General features: G+C 48.1%; 1 protein-coding gene across 1 annotated transcript; it reads left to right on the top strand.

Moving 5' to 3' along the window:
- The first annotated feature begins 17740 nt into the window (after nucleotides 1–17740).
- On the top strand, nucleotides 17741–21284 carry LOC120020814 (netrin-4-like). Its single transcript, XM_038964507.1, has 10 exons — nucleotides 17741–17756; nucleotides 18198–18667; nucleotides 18773–19117; nucleotides 19251–19377; nucleotides 19671–19859; nucleotides 20053–20269; nucleotides 20392–20519; nucleotides 20635–20703; nucleotides 20809–20979; nucleotides 21148–21284. The coding sequence occupies exons 1-10, from the start codon at nucleotides 17741–17743 to the stop codon at nucleotides 21282–21284; spliced, it is 1869 nt and encodes a 622-aa protein (XP_038820435.1).
- Nucleotides 21285–22115: the final 831 nt, after the last annotated feature.

The following is a 22115-nucleotide window of genomic DNA, read 5'->3' as shown; positions in this document are numbered from 1 at the left end:
CTAACAGCTTTGCACACCTGGATTGTACAATATTTGCATATTATTATTTTTTAAATTCTTCAAGCTCTGTCAAGTTGGTTGTTGATCATTGCTAGACAGCCATTTTCAAGTCTTGCATTAGATTTTCAATCCGATTTAAGTCAAAACTGTAATTAGGCCACTCAGGAACATTCAATGTCATCTTGGTAAGCAACTCCAGTGTATATTTGGCCATTTGTTTTAGGTTATTGTCCTGCTGAAAGGTGAATTTGTCTCCCAGTGTCTGATTGGAAAGCAAAATGAACCAAGTTTTCCTCTAGGATTTAGCCTGTGCTTAGCTCTACTCCATTTCACAAGCACAGAGGCATTCGAAAAAACTCCTTAGTCCTTGCTGATGACAAGCATACCCATAACATGATGCAGCCACCACCATGCTTGAAAATATGAAGAGTGTGTCACGTTCCTGACCTTGTTTTCCTTTTGTATAGTTGTGTTTAGTGGGTCAGGACGTGAGCTGGGTGGGCAGTCTGTGTTGTTTGTTCTATGTTAAGTGTCAGGTTTAATTGACCTTGTATGGCTCTCAATCAGAGGCAGGTGTTTTACGTTTTCCTCTGATTGAGAACCATATATAGGTAGGTTGTTTCACATTGTTTGTGGTGGGTGGTTGTCTTCCGTGTCTGTATGTCTACCACACGGGACTGTTTCGTTTGTCGTTTCATATATGTAGTCTGTTCCTGTTCGTGCGTTCTTCGTAATTTGTAAGTTCTCAAGTTCAGGTCTGTCTACATCGTTTATTTGTTTTTTTAGTTTGTTGAAGTATTTTCGTGTTTTCGTCTTTACTTTAATAAACATCATTATGTCCACATTCCACGCTGCGCTTTGGTCCAATCCCTACTCCTCCTCTTCGGACGAAGAGGAGGAGGACAGCCGTTACAGAATCACCCACCAACCTAGGACCAAGCGGCGTGGGAGAGCGCAACAGCGATCGCAGGATTCATGGACATGGGAGGAAATATTGGACGGAAAAGGTCCATGGGCACAGCCAGGAGAATATCGCCGCCCTCGTGAAGAGCTGGAGGCAGCTAAAGCCGAGAGGCGGTGGTATGAGGAGGCAGCACGGAAGCGAGGCTGGAAACCGGAGAGTCAAGCCCAAAAATTTCTTGGGAGGGGGCTACAAGGGAGTGTGGCGAAGTCAGGTAGGAGACCTGCGCCAACTCCCCGAGCTTACCGTGGAGAGCGAGAGTACGGGCAGACACCGTGTTACACAGTAGAGCGCATGGTGTCTCCTGTACGTGTGCATAGCCCGGTGCGGGTTATTCCACCTCCCCGCACTGGCAGGGCTAGATTGAGTATTGAGCCAGGTGCCATGAAGCCGGCTCAACGCGTCTGGTCTCCAGTGCGTCTCCTCGGGCCGGCATACATGGCACCAGCCTTACGCATGGTGTCCCCGGTTCGCATACACAGCCCAGTGCGGGTTATTCCACCTCCCCGCATTGGGCGGGCTAAGGGGAGCATACAACCAGCTAAGGTTGGGCAGGCTCAGTGCTCAAGGGAGCCAGTACGCCTGCATGGTCCGGTATATCCGGCGCCACGTCCCCGCCCTAGCCCAGTACCACCAGTGCCGGCACCACGCACCAAGCCTCCTGTGCGTCTCCAGAGCCCTGTTCCTCCTCCACGCACTAGCCCTATGGTGCGTGTCTCCTGCCCATTACCACCAGTGCCTACACCACGCACTAAGCCTCCTGTGCGCCTCCAGAGTCCTGTGCGTCCTGTTGCTGCTCCCCGCACTAGCCTGAAGGTGCGTGTCCTTAGCCCGGTACCTCCAGTTCCGGCACCACGCACCAGGCCTACAGTGCGTATCAGCCGGCCAGAGTCTGCCGTCTGCCCAGCGGCGCTTGAACTGCCCGTCTGCCCAGCGGCGCCTGAACTGCCCGTCTGCCCAACGCCGTCTGAACTGCCCGTCTGCCCAACGGCGCCTGAACTGCCCGTCTGCCCAACGCCGTCTGAACTGCCCGTCTGCCCAACGGCGCCTGAGCCGCCCGTCTGTACTGAGCCTTCAAAGCCGCCCGTCTGTACTGAGCCTGCAAAGCCGCCCGTCTGCCATGAGCCTTCAGAGCCGTCCGCCAGACAGGAGCCGCTAGAGCCGTCCGCCAGACAGGAGCCGCTAGAGCCTTCCGCCAGACAGGATCAGCCAGAGCCTTCCGCCAGACAGGATCAGCCAGAGCCTTCCGCCAGACAGGATCAGCCAGAGCGTTCCGCCAGACAGGATCAGCCAGAGCCTTCCGCCAGACAGGATCAGCCAGAGCCTTCCGCCAGACAGGACCAGCCAGAGCCGTCCAGCCAGGACCAGCCAGAGCCGTCCAGCCAGGACCAGCCAGAGCCGTCCAGCCAGGACCAGCCAGAGCCGTCCAGCCAGGAGCTGCCAGAGCCGTCCAGCCAGGAGCCGCCAGAGCCGTCAGCCAGCCATGACCAGCCAGAGCCGTCAGCCAGCCATGACCAGCCAGAGCCGTCAGTCAGTCCGGAGCTGCCGTCCCTCAGTCCGGAGCTGCCGTCCCTCAGTCCGGAGCTGCCGTCCCTCAGCCCGGAGCTGCCGTCCCTCAGCCCGGAGCTGCCGTCCCTCAGCCCGGAGCTGCCGTCCCTCAGCCCGGAGCTGCCGTCCCTCAGCCCGGAGCTGCCGTCCCTCAGCCCGGAGCTGCTGCCCCTTATCCCGGTGATGCCCCTTAACCCGGTGATGCCCCTTAATTTAGGTGGGTTTAGTTGGAGGGTGGTCATTGGGAGGGGGATACGGAAGCGGGGAGTGACTATGGTGGTGTGGGGACAGCGTCCGGAGCCGGAGCCGCCACCGTGGACAGATGCCCACCCAAACCCTCCCCTTGAGGTTGAGTTTTGCGGCCGGAGTCCGCATCTTGGGGGGGGGGGGGTAATGTCACGTTCCTGACCTTGTTTTCCTTTTGTATAGTTGTGTTTAGTGGGTCAGGACGTGAGCTGGGTGGGCAGTCTGTGTTGTTTGTTCTATGTTAAGTGTCAGGTTTAATTGACCTTGTATGGCTCTCAATCAGAGGCAGGTGTTTTACGTTTTCCTCTGATTGAGAACCATATATAGGTAGGTTGTTTCACATTGTTTGTGGTGGGTGGTTGTCTTCCGTGTCTGTATGTCTACCACACGGGACTGTTTCGTTTGTCGTTTCATATATGTAGTCTGTTCCTGTTCGTGCGTTCTTCGTAATTTGTAAGTTCTCAAGTTCAGGTCTGTCTACATCGTTTATTTGTTTTTTTAGTTTGTTGAAGTATTTTCGTGTTTTCGTCTTTACTTTAATAAACATCATTATGTCCACATTCCACGCTGCGCTTTGGTCCAATCCCTACTCCTCCTCTTCGGACGAAGAGGAGGAGGACAGCCGTTACAGAGTGGTACTCAGAGATGTGTTGTATTGGATTTGCCCTAAGCATAATGCTTTGTAGTCAGGACATAAAGTTAATTTCTTTGCCAATTTTTTTTGCAGTTTTACTTTAGTGCCTTATAGCAAACAGGATGCATGTTTTGGAATATTTGTATTACGTACAGGCTTACTTCTTTTCACTCTGTCATTTCGGTTAGTATTGTGGAGTAACTACAATGTTGTTGATCCATCCTCAGTTTTCTCCTATCACTCCATTAAACTCTAACTGTTTTAAAGTCACAATTGGCCTCATGGTGAAATCCCTGAGCGGTTTCCTTCCTCTCCGGCAACTGAGTTAATAAGGACACATGTATCTTTGTAGTGACTAGGTGTATTGATATACCATCCAAATTGTAGTTAATAACTTCACCATGCTCAAAGGGATATTCAGTGTCTGCTTTTTTACATTTTTACCCATCTACCAATAGATGCCATTCTTTGCGAGACATTGGAAAACCTGCCTGAATCTGTGTTTGAAATCCATTGCTCGTCTAAGGGACCTTACAGATAATTGTATGTGTGTGGCACAGAGATGAGGTAGCCATTCAAAAATCATGTTAAACACTGTTATTGCACACAGAACGAGCACATTTTTACTCTTGAGCTTATTTAGGCTTTCCATAGCAAAGTGATTGAATACTTATTGACTTAAAAAAAAACATTAAAGGGCCTCCCGAGTGGCACGGCGGTCTAAGGCACTGCAGCGCAGTGCTAGAGCCGTCACTACAGATCCGGGTTCAATCCGCGGCTGTGTCGTAGCCGGCCGTGAGCTGGAGACCAATGAGGCAGCGCACAATTGGCCCAGCATAGTCTGGGTTAGGGGAGAGTTTGACCGGCCGAAATGTCCTTGTCCCATCACACTCTAGCAACTCCTGTGGTTGGCAGGGTGCATGCATGCTGACACGGTCTCCAGTTCCACCGACACATTGGTGCGGCTGGCTTTCGGGTTAAGCGAGCAGTGTGACAAGAAGCAGTGAGGCTTGGCAGGGTCGTGTTTCGGAGTACGCATGGCTCTCTACCTTCGCCTCTCCAGAGTCTGTACAGGAGTTGCAGCGATGGGACAGGGCTGTAACTACCAATTGAATATCACGAAATTGAAAATAAATTCGAATAAAAATACAAATGAAAACTTTGACATTATGGGGTATTGTGTGTATGCAAGTGACAAAACAATCTAAATTTAATCCATTTAAAATTCAGGCTTTAACACAACAAAATCTGGAAAAAGTTGAGGTGTGTAAATATTTTATGAAGGCACTGTACATACATACACACACACACACACTCTCTCTCTCTCTTTCTCACGCTCTGTGAGACAATCTGAATCTCTTTTTTTACAACATAAGCCTCTCTAATAGGCTGTCTAAAAACTGACAGTCTCTAAATCTTTCTTTAACAATGACACAATCATCCAGATCCTACATCTGTATGTCACTAATGTTAACAGCTAATCCCTCAATCAGGATGAATACATTCTCTCAAAGAGATATATATGACAAATACTGCAGCTTTGGAGAGGGACCAAAGGAGAAACAATGAGATGTTTGAAGATGAGAGAATTCAGCTTTTTACTGCCTGGAGGTCTGCCAGGCCCTAGAGTGGGTGTTAGAGTGGAGAGGAGGATGAGGATGAAGTGTGAGATTGAAAGAGTTGGGTGGAGGAAGAGAACACAAATGGAGAACAGCTAAAGCTAACTAAAAATCAGCATTCAACAAGAGAGGATGGCTTTCACTTCAGCAGTGATGAATTCATGAACTTCTTCAATGAATAGATAATGATCATTAGAAAGCAAATTACGGACTCCTCTTTGAACCTGTGTATTTTTCAAAAGCTCAGTTGTCCTGAGTCTGCACAGAACTGCCAGGACCAATGGAGACACTCTCGAGCTGCATACTGGACCCTATTTCAACTAAACTACTGAAAGAGCTACTTCCTGTGCTTGGCCCTCCAATGTTGAACATAATAAATGTCTCCCTGTCCCCCGGATGTGTACCAAACTCACTAGAAATGGCAGTAATAAAGCCAAACATTCACCCGGAAAATGTAAAAAATCTCCCATTTCTCTCTCAAAAAATTTTAAAAAGTCACTGCCTTCCTGAAGACAAATAATGTATATGAAATGCTTCAGTCTGGTTTTAGACCCCATCAACCCGGTGATGCCCCTTAATTTAGGTGGGTTTAGTTGGAGGGTGGTCATTGGGAGGGGGATACGGAAGCGGGGAGTGACTATGGCGGTGTGGGGACAGCGTCCGGAGCCGGAGCCGCCACCGTGGACAGATGCCCACCCAAACCCTCCCCTTGAGGTTGAGTTTTGCGGCCGGAGTCCGCATCTTGGGGGGGGGGGGTAATGTCACGTTCCTGACCTTGTTTTCCTTTTGTATAGTTGTGTTTAGTGGGTCAGGACGTGAGCTGGGTGGGCAGTCTGTGTTGTTTGTTCTATGTTAAGTGTCAGGTTTAATTGACCTTGTATGGCTCTCAATCAGAGGCAGGTGTTTTACGTTTTCCTCTGATTGAGAACCATATATAGGTAGGTTGTTTCACATTGTTTGTGGTGGGTGGTTGTCTTCCGTGTCTGTATGTCTACCACACGGGACTGTTTCGTTTGTCGTTTCATATATGTAGTCTGTTCCTGTTCGTGCGTTCTTCGTAATTTGTAAGTTCTCAAGTTCAGGTCTGTCTACATCGTTTATTTGTTTTTTTAGTTTGTTGAAGTATTTTCGTGTTTTCGTCTTTACTTTAATAAACATCATTATGTCCACATTCCACGCTGCGCTTTGGTCCAATCCCTACTCCTCCTCTTCGGACGAAGAGGAGGAGGACAGCCGTTACAGAGTGGTACTCAGAGATGTGTTGTATTGGATTTGCCCTAAGCATAATGCTTTGTAGTCAGGACATAAAGTTAATTTCTTTGCCAATTTTTTTTGCAGTTTTACTTTAGTGCCTTATAGCAAACAGGATGCATGTTTTGGAATATTTGTATTACGTACAGGCTTACTTCTTTTCACTCTGTCATTTCGGTTAGTATTGTGGAGTAACTACAATGTTGTTGATCCATCCTCAGTTTTCTCCTATCACTCCATTAAACTCTAACTGTTTTAAAGTCACAATTGGCCTCATGGTGAAATCCCTGAGCGGTTTCCTTCCTCTCCGGCAACTGAGTTAATAAGGACACATGTATCTTTGTAGTGACTAGGTGTATTGATATACCATCCAAATTGTAGTTAATAACTTCACCATGCTCAAAGGGATATTCAGTGTCTGCTTTTTTACATTTTTACCCATCTACCAATAGATGCCATTCTTTGCGAGACATTGGAAAACCTGCCTGAATCTGTGTTTGAAATCCATTGCTCGTCTAAGGGACCTTACAGATAATTGTATGTGTGTGGCACAGAGATGAGGTAGCCATTCAAAAATCATGTTAAACACTGTTATTGCACACAGAACGAGCACATTTTTACTCTTGAGCTTATTTAGGCTTTCCATAGCAAAGTGATTGAATACTTATTGACTTAAAAAAAAACATTAAAGGGCCTCCCGAGTGGCACGGCGGTCTAAGGCACTGCAGCGCAGTGCTAGAGCCGTCACTACAGATCCGGGTTCAATCCGCGGCTGTGTCGTAGCCGGCCGTGAGCTGGAGACCAATGAGGCAGCGCACAATTGGCCCAGCATAGTCTGGGTTAGGGGAGAGTTTGACCGGCCGAAATGTCCTTGTCCCATCACACTCTAGCAACTCCTGTGGTTGGCAGGGTGCATGCATGCTGACACGGTCTCCAGTTCCACCGACACATTGGTGCGGCTGGCTTTCGGGTTAAGCGAGCAGTGTGACAAGAAGCAGTGAGGCTTGGCAGGGTCGTGTTTCGGAGTACGCATGGCTCTCTACCTTCGCCTCTCCAGAGTCTGTACAGGAGTTGCAGCGATGGGACAGGGCTGTAACTACCAATTGAATATCACGAAATTGAAAATAAATTCGAATAAAAATACAAATGAAAACTTTGACATTATGGGGTATTGTGTGTATGCAAGTGACAAAACAATCTAAATTTAATCCATTTAAAATTCAGGCTTTAACACAACAAAATCTGGAAAAAGTTGAGGTGTGTAAATATTTTATGAAGGCACTGTACATACATACACACACACACACACTCTCTCTCTCTCTTTCTCACGCTCTGTGAGACAATCTGAATCTCTTTTTTTACAACATAAGCCTCTCTAATAGGCTGTCTAAAAACTGACAGTCTCTAAATCTTTCTTTAACAATGACACAATCATCCAGATCCTACATCTGTATGTCACTAATGTTAACAGCTAATCCCTCAATCAGGATGAATACATTCTCTCAAAGAGATATATATGACAAATACTGCAGCTTTGGAGAGGGACCAAAGGAGAAACAATGAGATGTTTGAAGATGAGAGAATTCAGCTTTTTACTGCCTGGAGGTCTGCCAGGCCCTAGAGTGGGTGTTAGAGTGGAGAGGAGGATGAGGATGAAGTGTGAGATTGAAAGAGTTGGGTGGAGGAAGAGAACACAAATGGAGAACAGCTAAAGCTAACTAAAAATCAGCATTCAACAAGAGAGGATGGCTTTCACTTCAGCAGTGATGAATTCATGAACTTCTTCAATGAATAGATAATGATCATTAGAAAGCAAATTACGGACTCCTCTTTGAACCTGTGTATTTTTCAAAAGCTCAGTTGTCCTGAGTCTGCACAGAACTGCCAGGACCAATGGAGACACTCTCGAGCTGCATACTGGACCCTATTTCAACTAAACTACTGAAAGAGCTACTTCCTGTGCTTGGCCCTCCAATGTTGAACATAATAAATGTCTCCCTGTCCCCCGGATGTGTACCAAACTCACTAGAAATGGCAGTAATAAAGCCAAACATTCACCCGGAAAATGTAAAAAATCTCCCATTTCTCTCTCAAAAAATTTTAAAAAGTCACTGCCTTCCTGAAGACAAATAATGTATATGAAATGCTTCAGTCTGGTTTTAGACCCCATCAAAGCACTGAGACTGCACATGTGAAGGTGGTAAATTACCTTTTAATGGCATCAGACCAAGTGCTCCTAGACCTTAGTCCTGCTTTTGACACCATCAATAACCACATTATTTTGGAGAGATTAGAAACTCTCTCTCTCGACCTCTGACATTTACTCCTGAGGTACTGACTTGTTGCACACTCTACAACCACTGTGATGATTATTTGACCCTGCTGGTCATCTATGAACATTTGAACATCTTGAAGAACAATCTGGCCTTAATGGCCATGTACTCTTATAATCTCCACCCGGCTCAACCAGAAGAGGACTGGCCAGCCCTCATAGCCTGGTTCCTCTCTACGTTTCATCCTAGATTCCTGCCTTTCTAGGGAGTTTTTCCTAGCCACCGTGCTTCTACTACTGCATTGCTTGCTGTTTGGGGTTTTAGGCTGGGTTTCTGTACAGTACTTTGTGAAATCTGCAGATGTAAAGAGGGCCTTATGAATAAATGTGATTGATTGATTGATAAAGAAATGGTGATGCAGCAACTACTCTTCCTGGGATCCACATAAAGCATACAGCTACATGACAAACTACAGAACAGTTATAGACAAGAACAACATATATTACATTAAGTAAAATAAAAAAAGTTATAGGCCTATTTGGAATGAAGAATTTGGGGAAAATTTGCTGTCTTTGAAAACCCAAAGTCATAACGAACCCATGCACTGCACATCCACTTTCCGAGGATTCCTCACGAAAATAGATTTTCACAAAATGTAATACATAGAAGGATCCTTTGGAGGAAGGATTGTTGACATATATTTTACATTTATATCTTAAAGCCTAATTGATAATTAATTGAAGTTAGAATATTTGTGACATTTTGACCTTACCCAGGCCTCCTTTAAGACTCCATGTTGTTTCATCTGTAGGGGCTACAAAGCAAAAATTGGTGTCATATGAAGCTTTACCGTTTGCTCTGTAATATGAGTAGTATTTTGATTTTAATAACAATTTTCTTACATTCATTTATGAATATTTAAAAATATAAACATACCATTTTAGATTTGGCAAATTTTTTAACACAATATAGTCTACGGGCATATCAAAGTTCAAGAGTGGGATCTTTGCTGGTTTTAGAGTTATGATCCAATGTGTAAGCATTACCAACAGAGTGAATATGAACATTTATTTAAAAAATGGTTGCCCTCTGTCAACAATCCTTTCTCCAAAGGACCCTTATATACATTACATTTCTTGAAACTGAAAATCCCCAACATGTTAGTATTTTTTTGTGAGGAATCACACTTGTCCACAGCAGCCTCAAAGGCTTGCATGTCATTGTATTAGTTGATTTCTCTCCAATTATGTCTGATTTCCTTCCACTACCCTCAATGATATAAAAAAATCATAGAGGTCCTTATGTACAGCTATTCTGTTTAATATAAATGTCATTATGCCATGCTGCTATTTTTTATACTTAAGAACCGGAATCCCCATCAAAAGCTAATAGCTAGTAGTCAGTTAGCCATTGCTAGGCCCATCTGCTAGGCCCATCTCCCGGCTAGCTGAGGAGGCTCATCAGCCACTCCTTGGGCTACAATACCTATTTTGCCAATTGGCCTGGACCCCCGCCGACCCATCACGACTGGACTACCGACGTAATTCCGCCCGAGAGTTTTTTTTCAACTGGCTCCTCCGTCGCGACGTCCCCTTGAATGCCCACCCGCTAGCCTGCTAGCCACGGCCGGCTAGCTGTCTAGAGCACATCGAACTGTTAGCTTAAGAGGCACATCGGACAAATTCTTTGGCCACTATACCTATTTTGCCAATTGGCCTGGTTTACCACACGGAGCTCTGCTGATCCGTCTGCTGACGTAACAGCACGAGGGGGCCACAACAGACTCTCTTCCATCGCGACATCCCTCAAAGGCCCTTCTGCTAGTCTGCTAGCTTGCTAGCCCCGGCCCGCTAGTTGCCTGAAGCCACTCACCGGACTCCTATGATCACTCGGCTACGCATGCCTCTCCCTAACGTCAATATGCCTTGTCCATTGCTGTTTTGGTGAGTAATTATTGCCTTATTTCACTATAGAGCCACTAGCCCTGCTAAATACGCCGTAATTAACACTTTAGTTCCACCTACCACACATGCGGTGACATCACCTGGTTTAAATGATATTTCTAGAGACAATATCTCTTTCATTGTCACTCTATGCACAGGTTTACCCCCATTGTATTCACATCCTACCATACCCTTGTCTGTACATTATGCCTTGAATCTATTCTACCATGCCAGCATCTACCAGCTCTGCACCCCTCACTGCAACTTGCCCAAGCTTCCCCCATTTCTCCTTCACCCAAATCCAGATAGCTGATGTTCTGAAAGAGCTGCAAAATCTGGACCCCTACAAATCAGCAGGGCTAGACAATCTGGACCCTCTCTTCCTAAAATTATCCGCCGAAATTGTTGCAACCCCTATTACTAGCTTGTTCAACCTCTCTTTCGTATCGTCTGAAATCCCCAAAGATTGGAAAGCTGCCGCGATCATCCCCCTCTTCAAAGGGGGAGACACTCTAGACCCAAACTGCTACAAACCTATATCTATCCTACCCTGCCTTTCTAAGGTCTTCGAAAGCCAAGTTAACAAACAGATCACCGACCATTTCGAATTCCACCATACCTTCTTCGCTATGCAATCTGGTTTCAGAGCTGGTCATGGGTGCACCTCAGCCACGCTCAAGGTCCTAAACGATATCATAACCGCCATCGATGAGAGACAATACTGTGCAGCTGTATTCATCGACCTGGCCAAGGCTTTCGACTCTGTCAATCACCACATTCTTATCTGCAGACTCAACAGCCTTGGTTTCTCAAATGACTGCCTCGCCTGGTTCACCAACTACTTCTCTGACAGAATTCAGTGTGTCAAATCGGAGGGCCTGTTGTCCGGACCTCTGGCAGTCTCTATGGGGGTGCCACAGGGTTCAATCCTCGGGCCGACTCTTTTCTCTGTATACATCAATGATGTCGCTCTTGCTGCTGTGATTCTCTGATCCACCTCTACGCATACGGCACCATTCTGTATACTTCTGGCCCTTCTTTGGACACTGTGTTAACAAACCTCCAGACGAGCTTCAATGCCATACAACTCTCCTTCCGTGGCCTCCAACTGCTCTTAAATGCAAGTTAAGCTAAATGCATGCTCTTCAACCGATCACTGCCCGCACCTGTGTAACAGTATAACTTTAGTACGTCCCCTCGCCCCGACCTCGGGCGCGAACCAGGGACCCTCTGCACACATCAACAACAGTCACCCACGAAGCGTCGTTACCCATCGCTCCACAAAAGCCGCGGCTCATGCAGAGCAAGGGGAAACCCTACTTCAAGTCTCAGAGCAAGTGACGTAACCGATTGAAACGCTATTAGCGCGTACCCGCTAACTAGCTAGCCATTTCACATCCGTTACACTCACCCCCCTTTCGACCTCCTCCTTTTCCGCAGCAACCAGTGATCCGGGTCAACAGCATCAATGTAACAGTATAACTTTACGTTGTCCCCTCACCCCGACACGGGCGCGAACCAGGGACCCTCTGCACACATCAACAACGGTCGCCCACGAAGCATCGTTACCCATCGCTCCACAAAGGCCACGGCCCATGCAGAGCAAGGGGAAACCCTACTTCAAGTCTCAGAGCAAGTGACGTAACCGATTGAAACGCTATTAGCGCGTACCCGCTAACTAGCTAGCCATTTCACATCCGTTACACTTGCACGCCCGTCCAGCATCACTACTCTGGATGGTTCTGACTTAGAATATGTGGACAACTACAAATACCTAGGTGTCTGGTTAGACTGTAAACTCTCCTTCCAGACTCACATTAAGCATCTCCAATCCAAAATTAAATCTACAATCAGCTTCCTATTTTGCAACAAACATACCCTCGTAAAACTGACTATCCTACCGATCCTTGACTTCAGTGATGTCATTTACAAAATAGCCTCCAACAAATTGGATGCAGCTGTAACGTTCGTCATATTCCTCCTCCTCGGACGAGGAGGAGCATGGATCGGACCAACACGCAGCGAGGTATGTAGACATAATGAATATTTATTAAAGCAAAGACGAACATACGAAGAACACTTGAATAGAAACAAAACAACAAAACGACGTAGACAGACCTGAACTTGAGAACTTACATAGACACGAAGAACGCACGAACAGGAAAGACTAGCCAAACGAACGAACAAACGAAACAGTCCCGTGTGGTAGACACAGACACAGGAACAATCACCCACAAACAAACAGTGAGAACAGCCTACCTTAATATGGTTCTCAATCAGAGGAAACGTCAAACACCTGCCCCTAATTGAGAACCATATCAGGCAACACATTTAACCCAACATAGAAACACATACCATAGACTACCCACCCAGCTCACGTCCTGACCAACTAAACAAAGTTAAAAAACAACGGAAAACAGGTCAGGAACGTGACAGAACCCCCCCCCCTCAAGGTGCGAACTCCGGGCGCACCCCTAAAACTCAAGGGGAGGGTCTGGGTGGGCATCTGTCCGCGGTGGCGGCTCCGGCGCAGGACGAGGACACCACTCCACCATTGTCTTTGTCCCCCTCCTTAGCGTCCCTTGAGTGGCGACCCTCGCCCCCGACCCTGGTCCAGGAACCTTCACCAAGGCCCCTCCTAAATAGAGGAGACAACTCAGGACAGAGAGGTAGCTCAGGACAGAGAGGTAGCTCAGGACAGAGAGGTAGCTCAGGACAGAGGGGTAGCTCAGGACAGAGGGGTAGCTCAGGACAGAGGGGTAGCTCAGGACAGAGGGGCAGCTCAGGACTGAGGGGCAGCTCAGGACTGAGGGGCAACTCCGGACAGAGAGGCAGCTCTGGACTGAATGGTTGCTTCGGACTAGATGCAGCTCCGGACTATATGGCAGCTCATGACTGGAGGGCAGCTCATGACTGGAGGGCAGCTCATGACTGGAGGGCAGCTCATGACTGAAGGGCAGCTCATGACTGAAGGGCAGCTCATGACTGGAGGGCAGCTCATGACTGGAGGGCAGCTCCTGACTGGCTGGCGGCTCTGGCAGCTCCTGACTGGCTGGCGGCTCTGGCAGCTCCTGACTGGCTGGCGGCTCTGGCAGCTCCTGACTGGCTGGCGGCTCTGGCAGCTCCTGACTGGCTGGCGGCTCTGGCAGCTCCTGACTGGCTGGCGTCTCTGGCAGCTCCTGACTGGCTGGCGGCTCTGGCAGCTCCTGACTGGCTGGCGGCTCTGGCAGCTACTGACTGGCTGGCAGCTCTGGCAGCTCCTGACTGGCTGGCGGCTCTGGCGGCTCCTGACTGACGGACGGCTCTAGTGGCTCCTGACTGACGGATGGCTCTAACGGCTCGGGACAGACGGGCGGCTCTGACGGCTCGGGACAGACAGACGGCTCAGATGGCGCTGGGCAGACGGATGGCTCAGACGGCGCTGGGCAGACGGATGGCTCAGATGGCGCTAGGCAGACGGATGGCTCAGATGGCACTGGGCAGACGAGCAGTGCAGGCGGCGTTGGGCAGACGGCCGACTCTGACCTGCTGAGGCGCACAGTAGGCCTGGTGCGTGGTGCCGGAACTGGTGGTACCGGACTGGAGACACGCACCTCAAGGCTAGTGCGGGGAGCAGGAACAGGGCACACTGGTTTCTCAAAGCGCACTATAGGCCTGGTGCGTGGTGCCGGAACTGGTGGTACCGGACTGAGGGCACGCACCTCAGGGCGAGTGCGGGGAGAAGGAACAGTGCGTACAGGGCTCTGGAGACGCACAGGAGGCTTGGTGCGTGGTGCCGGAACTGGTGGTACCGGGCTGGAGACACGCACCACAGGGAGAGTGCGTGGAGGAGGAACAGGGCTCTGGAGACGCACTGGAAGCCTGGTGCGTGGTGTAGGCACTGGTGGTACTGGGCTGGGGCGGGAAGGTGGCGCCGGATATACCGGACCATGCAGGCGTACTGGCTCCCTTGAGCACCGAGCCTGCCCAACCTTACCTGGTTGTATGCTCCCCGTAGCCCGACCAGTGCGGGGAGGTGGAATAACCCGCACTGGGCTGTGTAGGCGAACCGGGGACACCATGCGTAAGGCTGGTGCCATGTATGCCGGCCCGAGGAGACGCACTGGAGACCAGACGCGTTGAGCCGGCTTCATGGCACCTGGCTCAATACTCAATCTAGCCCTGCCAGTGCGGGGAGGTGGAATAACCCGCACCGGGCTATGCACACGTACAGGAGACACCATGCGCTCTACCGCGTAACACGGTGTCTGCCCGTACTCTCGCTCTCCACGGTAAGCTCGGGGAGTTGGCGCAGGTCTCCTACCTGACTTCGCCACACTCCCTTTTAGCCCCCCCCCCCCCCCCCCAAGAAATTTTTGGGCTTGACTCTCCGGCTTCCAGCCTCGCTTACGTGCTGCCTCCTCATACCACCGCTCCTGGGTTTTAGCTGCCTCCTTCTCCTCCCGAGAGCGGCGATTCTCTCCAACCTTAGCCCAGGGTCCTTTTCCCTCCAAAATGTCCTCCCATGTCCAGGAGTCCTGTGTAATGGGCCGCTGCTGTCGCTGCTGCCCGTTACCCCGCTGCTTGATCCTTTGTTGGTGGGTGATTCTGTAACGTTCGTCATATTCCTCCTCCTCGGACGAGGAGGAGCATGGATCGGACCAACACGCAGCGAGGTATGTAGACATAATGAATATTTATTAAAGCAAAGACGAACATACGAAGAACACTTGAATAGAAACAAAACAACAAAACGACGTAGACAGACCTGAACTTGAGAACTTACATAGACACGAAGAACGCACGAACAGGAAAGACTAGCCAAACGAACGAACAAACGAAACAGTCCCGTGTGGTAGACACAGACACAGGAACAATCACCCACAAACAAACAGTGAGAACAGCCTACCTTAATATGGTTCTCAATCAGAGGAAACGTCAAACACCTGCACCTAATTGAGAACCATACCAGGCAACACATTTAACCCAACATAGAAACACATAACATAGACTACCCACCCAGCTCACGTCCTGACCAACTAAACAAAGTTCAAAAACAACGGAAAACAGGTCAGGAACGTGACAGCAGCCTATCACAGTTTTGTCCCCAAAGCCCCATATACTACCCACCACTGTGACATGTATGCTCTCGTTGGCTGGCCCTCGCTTCATATTTGTCGCCAAACCCACTGGCTCCAGGCCATCTATATTTCTTTGCTAGGTAAAGCCCCGCCTTATCTCAGCTCACTGGTCACCATAGCAGCACCCACCCGTAGCACGCGCACCAGCAGGTATATTTCACTGGTCACCCCCAAAGCCACTTTGGCCGCCTTTCCTTCCAGTTCTCTGCTGCCAATGACTGGAATGAACTGCAAAAATCACTGAAGCTGGAGACTCATATCTCCCTCACTAGCTTTAAGCACCAGCTGTCAGAGCAGCTCACAGATCACTGCACCTGTACATAGCCAATCTGTAAATAGCCCATCCAACTACCTCATCACCATATTGTTATTTATTTTGCTCCTTTGCACCCCAGTATCTCTACTTGCACACTCATCTTCTGCACATCTATCACCCAGGTGTTTAATTTGCCATACTGTAATAATTTCACCACCATGTCCTATTTATTGCCTTACGCCCCTTATCCTTCCTCATTTGCACACACTGTATATAGACTTTCTCTATTGTATTATTGACTGTATGTTTGTTTATTCCATGTGTAACTGTGTTGTTGTTTGTGTCACACTGCTTTGCTTTATCTTGGCCAGGTCGCAGTTGTAAATGAGAACTTGTTCTCAACTAGCCTACCTGGTTAAATAAAGGTGAAAAATAAATAAATAAATAAATAAAATTGGTTCCAATTTGCCTGGAAATGCCATCAGTGTGGTCTGTAAATTTGCACCTTATTAAAGTAATTTATGCGAATAAAATCTAATTTTGTGGGACTATTCAACAATTCTAAGCCCCTTTCATTTACACTGAGCCACAATCCTAAAGAGACATGGTGTTTATTCCATCTACTGGGTCTGTGTGCCATATTGCCAGGGGTTAGGAATGCATCAACAAGTTCAGCATGGACTGTTCATTTCCTGACATAGGCCTACATGTGGTTGACACAGGGAATTTTGTAGAAGCACTGTGGTATATCAACACTTTGGAGGCCAAGTGTTTAATATCGAGCATCACTTTCTTGTATTAGGCCTATAGAAAGGATTCTGAGGCCAATCGACAAAATCAGACAGGCATGTGGTGAAGTGGATTGAGTAGCCTGCGTATTCAACCATGCATAAAGTCCTGAGAAGTTCTAGCCAACTTAACTCACCTCCACGATTTACGATGGAGTTGAGCAGTGACTAGTGTGGATGGACTGGACCTCCGACATTACATTAAAATATATTTTTATAAAAACGACGGATTTCAGCACCAAAAGAATATCCCTCATTTACACATGAAATCGATCTGTGTAAATGTCAGCTATTAGTTGGCAGCATTAATGAGGGCTATTCTTTGGGTGTTGAAATCTGTAGTTTTTGATAAAAACTATTTTAATGCCCTCACTAGTCGTCATACATCTTCATCATAACTCATGGAGTTGAGTTTAGTCAGCTAGAGCTGATTCCAATAACCAACTCATCATCAAGCTTTGATGATTTGAATCAACTGTGTAGTGCTAGCGCAAAAAAACAAAACGTGCACCCAGGGGGGCAGGAGCAAGTTTGGGAAACCTTATAGGCTAGTATCCACCGTGTGACAATGTGCTATCAAGGCAAGCCCTAAAAATTGAGTGCCCTGGGGCTATTTTCGTCAGCTCTTTTGTAATAGCTCAGGAGTCGGGACTGGGCATCGTCTGACTCTATCGTTGAGAGACATGGACCAGCCGCGTACGGGACACACTTCATTGACTAATGTTAATTGTTAATGCTGATGCTCTGAATGCGAAAACAATCATTTCCCTGTCGTCATTAATAAAGATGTCATACAAAGCATATGGCTGAATCAAACTGCGGCTCTATTGGACTTCAAGCGATAGATTGGGATGTAGGCTATGCGAAATTTTGCGGTTCTCATTGGAATGCGGTCATTTTTGGAATAAACAAACGCATGTGATGCTAAGGCGCATCTGCACTGCTGCCAAGAATAATAAGACTATTTGACTGTGGGGAGTTTTCTTGTCATTGGATTGCTAATAATCCATCCAGTGGGATTATCAAAAATATATGAAACGATTTGAAGGTCGCCTTCGATTTGAGATGCTGGCGATTAACTGCGCTTTAATTGTAGCGTTCATGCACAGCGGGACAGGTGAGTGGCCATCAATTAATTTGATATGATGGTTAGATTGCGGTTAGATTTTTGGCCATAGTATTACTGCCTCTGTTGGCGCTATTGTAACGACGCAGTGGATTATAGGAATGTATCATAACAAATTCCATTGTGGGATGAATTGGGCACACAGTGCCACCAGCTGCGATTCCGTTATCTGCCTTATCTTTACAGTTATGACTGGAAAAGATCGAAACTCGTTCTTGATAACTCAGTAGCCTATCGCCCGATTTTCTCTGATATTATTGGGTTACCTTGGAAGATGCAACCTGAGATACACGTGCGCACATTGCTCCCTTTCCTGCCGGACGATCTGAGTTCATTGACACCCTCCCATGGGAAAATAGCCAATACGCAGTTATGAGATCGCATATTTTATATTTATTCTGCATTAACTCTCTTCCTCCACCCCATCTTCAGCCTCCAGGTGTGTAGACCATGCCTGCAGTCCTCCCATGGGCAACCTGGCCAGTGGCAGGACCCTCACCACCCTCTCAGGCTGCTGTGGGAATGGGTCCCACCACTCCCCATGCCCCACTCCCCTCCACCCCTGTCCAGTTGACCTTCACCCGCCTGCCAACATGGTGGATGATCCCTTCCAGCACCCAGACACCTGGTGGGGCTCGGGCGTGGGCACTGACCAAGCGGAGGAGGTCCGTCTGGACCTGGAGACCCGTTTCTGTCTGACCCACGTGGTGCTGCTGTTCCACTCACCCAGGCCCGCTGCCATGGCCATGGAGCGCTCGCAGGACTTCGGCCGGACGTGGGAAACACTCAAGCTGTTTGCACAGAACTGCAGTCTGGCGTTTGGTCTTCCTGATGACACCAGTCAGCATGGCTCGCGGTGTACGTCCCGGTACTCCAGTGCCAAGCCGTGCAGCAGGGGAGAGGTAAAAGGACAGAGTGTCTCATGCACTTTGTGGGGTAAGACAAAAGCAGAGTTCTAGAAGCACAGTAGACATACAGTATATAGTAGACCCTTATGTTTCTCACAGGTGATATTTCGGACTCTGGGTCCTGGTGGATTAGTTGACCCCTACAGTCCAGAGGGCCTTTCCCAGCTGACCCTCACCAACCTCCGCCTCAGACTTCTCAAGGCTCAGACCTGCCCATTATCTGTGGCGCCTTCCACCACTTCTTCCTCCATCAGACTCTTCAAACCTCCAGCGGACCTGAATCTCCCCCTCCTCCCTTCCCCCCAGCCCAGCTCAGAGGCCCCTGCCTCAGCTCCATTTGCCATTTACACTCTCCTGGCTCGGGGGACCTGTCTCTGTCATGGCCATGCAGAACACTGCTTACCCCACAGAGGTGGACAGGACACACTGAAGGACATGGTGAGTGTGGTCTGCTCAGCCTGTGTGTATCTGTGTGCTTTAGAAACTCTTAAGTAGCTATGCTTGTCCTTTTATTGTGGATGTTTCAAATCAAATTGTATTTGTCACATGCGGCCAATAGACCTGATGTTTATTGCAGGTGGCTGGCAGGTGTGTGTGCACTCACCACACAGCAGGAGAACACTGTGAAAGGTGTGGCCCACTCTACAATGACCAGTCCTGGAAGCCAGCCAATGGCAGCAATGGGGAGCCACACCCGTGCCATAGTGAGTGCCCTACTAAAAGGGACCAGGCCCTGTTGGGTTGCCAGCTCAAATCAAGCTCATGTTGAGAGATTAGAGAAATACTTCAACATTGTTTATATTTCAGTTATTAAAGTTTCATTCAAACATGAACAAAATCTCCTGGAAAAGTTGTAGAACATGCAGGGAGGTCAAGGCTCCAAGCTAAACCAGGAGTGTTGGCAACCCTACCGTTGGGTGTCATTAAATAATCTCTTTCCTCCTTACTAACCGCTCCATCCTCTCCCCTGTCCGGTCGTTGTCTCCCTGTGCTCCAGAGTGTGAGTGTCATGGCCATGCAGAGAGCTGTCATTTCTCCAAGAGGGCGTGGCTGTCCTTGGGGGGCACCAGTGGGGGTGTCTGTGACGACTGCCAACACAATACAGCTGGGCGCAGGTGCCAGCGCTGTCGCCACGGTTACCACCGCCAACCAGCCATGCCTCTCAACTCCCCCCACGTCTGCACACGTAAGTCAGGACAACCTACAGACAAGTCAAGGAACGCTACTTGAAACTGAAAACATGTGTATATTAAAACAGTATCTCCCTCTAGTGGTATGATTTGTAACAACATGTGGGGATAGAGCGAGAGGAAACAAGGGAGAGGGTGTGTGTGTTCTTGCTAAGTCTGTGTGTCTCTGTTTCGCTCTTTCGCTAACAGGTTGTTGGTGTGACCCACTGGGCTCATTACCAGCCATCTCTGGGGAGGAGGGTCGATGGTGCCACCCCAGGAGTGGACAGTGCCATTGCAGACCTGGTGTGGGGGGAACAGGCTGCAACCACTGCCTCCCTGGATACTGGGGCTTTGGGGGAGAGGGGTGCAAACCCTGTGCTTGTCCCCAAAACTGTGACCCCCACACTGGGCTCTGCCTGGACAGGTAAGCCCTAAGCCCTATTTCTCACTACTAAATCTAACACTTCATATGTGGCTTTCTTTCCTATTTCCAGTTTCACTCCACAATAACATCTTACCTCTGTATTCTCGTTGTCACTTCATCAGCTATGCAAATAACCAGGTTTTAAATATACCTATGGGAGGCAAGATTCTTGCCATGGACCATGCCTTGACCAATGAGGGTGAGCCAGTGTGGTCAAAGCAACTGGCAGTCTCTGCCCTGCACTACACAGGTGAATAATATTGCACACTAGCATTAGAGTCATGCATCACCCACTACTTATTGCTTACCTTCATGGGTTTGAGTAAACATATTGTGCTGCTGACACTGTCTATGGCTCCTTCCAGGGAAATGCAGTTGTAAGGAGAGAAAGTTGAGGAGTGTCTCAGATCTCTGCAAGACCAAATATGCCTATGGTAAAATATTTCCCAAGGTTCTCACATACTGTACACATCCTACATTATTTTAAATGTACCCCTCACCTTTTCAGTGATGCATGTCTCCATGTGTGTCTGTGGCAGTGATCAAAGCCAGTGTGTTGTCAGCTTATGACAAGGGGAGCCACGCAGAGGTACAGGTCAAAGTTCGCAAGGTCCTGCGTTCAGGACAGGTCCCTCTCTCCCAGGGCACCCACAGTATCTACCCCCTCTCCTGGACTAGCCGGGGGTGCACCTGCCCCATTCTTAATCCAGGTAGCCCAATTTATACATCACTGAACTGAATATTGTGCGACTATATTCAGTAACATTCTAAATATCATCCCTATTTTCCCACAAGGTTGGTAGCTACTCTGTTCACTCTGATATATGTTCTTCTAAACAAGATGGAGGCTGAACCCTCTCCTCTCCCTCTTCTTCCAGGTGTGGAGTACCTGCTGGCGGGTCCAGAGGAGGTAGAGACAGAGCGGCTGCTGGTCACCATGCAGAGTGTGGTGGTTCCTTGGACCCCTCAACTGGGGACCCACATATCGGAGGGCCTAAGGCAGGGCTGCCCATAACAGAGCAATTTGAATGGAAATTGAGGGTTGTATCACTGGTTCAATAGATAATTCAGGAAAGGGACTGAAAGTCAGTGGAAAAGGCTTGACCGAGTGTCTTGACCAATGACTGCTATGGAAAATCTTGCCCAGAAAAGACTACAACCCTGCCATATGATGCAAAGAGGACTGACTGGAATCTTTTTAGACATTCTTGTGAAGATGATTTAACTTGGGGGAAATACCACACACAAACATAAAAAAAGCATCCTTCTGGAATCCAATGAATGTTTGGGTGGTCATATTTGAGCCATTCTTTTCTGCAAGCCAGTGTTAACTATCGGACACAACAAACCCTGGCATACAAGCTTTACAGACTTTGTGTATGTCAAAAGCCATGCCTTTTATAAATGATAACATCAAAATGCCTACTAGGTTCTATAACAATTTATTACATTCCAGTGCTGTCTCTGCTTTTAGTGTACTATATATTTATCAGTATCCAATTCCAATCATTTAGTGTTCCAATTAAAATGCTAAAAAATACACCTACTTACTTAAATATTGAGGCCCCACAAGAGAGTGCACTGCTCTATTCTGCAGCCTTCTTGGTGGGGGTTTCCCAGGTCAGGCCACACTCCATTTTCTTTTCTATTGTTCTTCTCCATGTTTCTCTTCAGCGTAGTGCAATTGCAGGGTGCAGGTCTGGTAGTAATCTAAGTCTACACGTCCCAGCCATCGGCATCTTTTTTCCCGCAACAAATAGGGCCTACAAAGTACATCAAAAGATAAACCTGAGAAACTTAAGTGTTACGAAAATGTAGCTAATATCTTAATCCAAGGCTGTGTGTG

The sequence above is a fragment of the Salvelinus namaycush genome, chromosome 2 (genome assembly GCF_016432855.1).
Source record: "Salvelinus namaycush isolate Seneca chromosome 2, SaNama_1.0, whole genome shotgun sequence".
Lineage (NCBI taxonomy): Eukaryota > Metazoa > Chordata > Actinopteri > Salmoniformes > Salmonidae > Salvelinus > Salvelinus namaycush.
The sequence above is the reverse complement of the archived record's forward strand: the minus strand, read 5'-3'. Positions and strand labels throughout refer to the sequence as shown.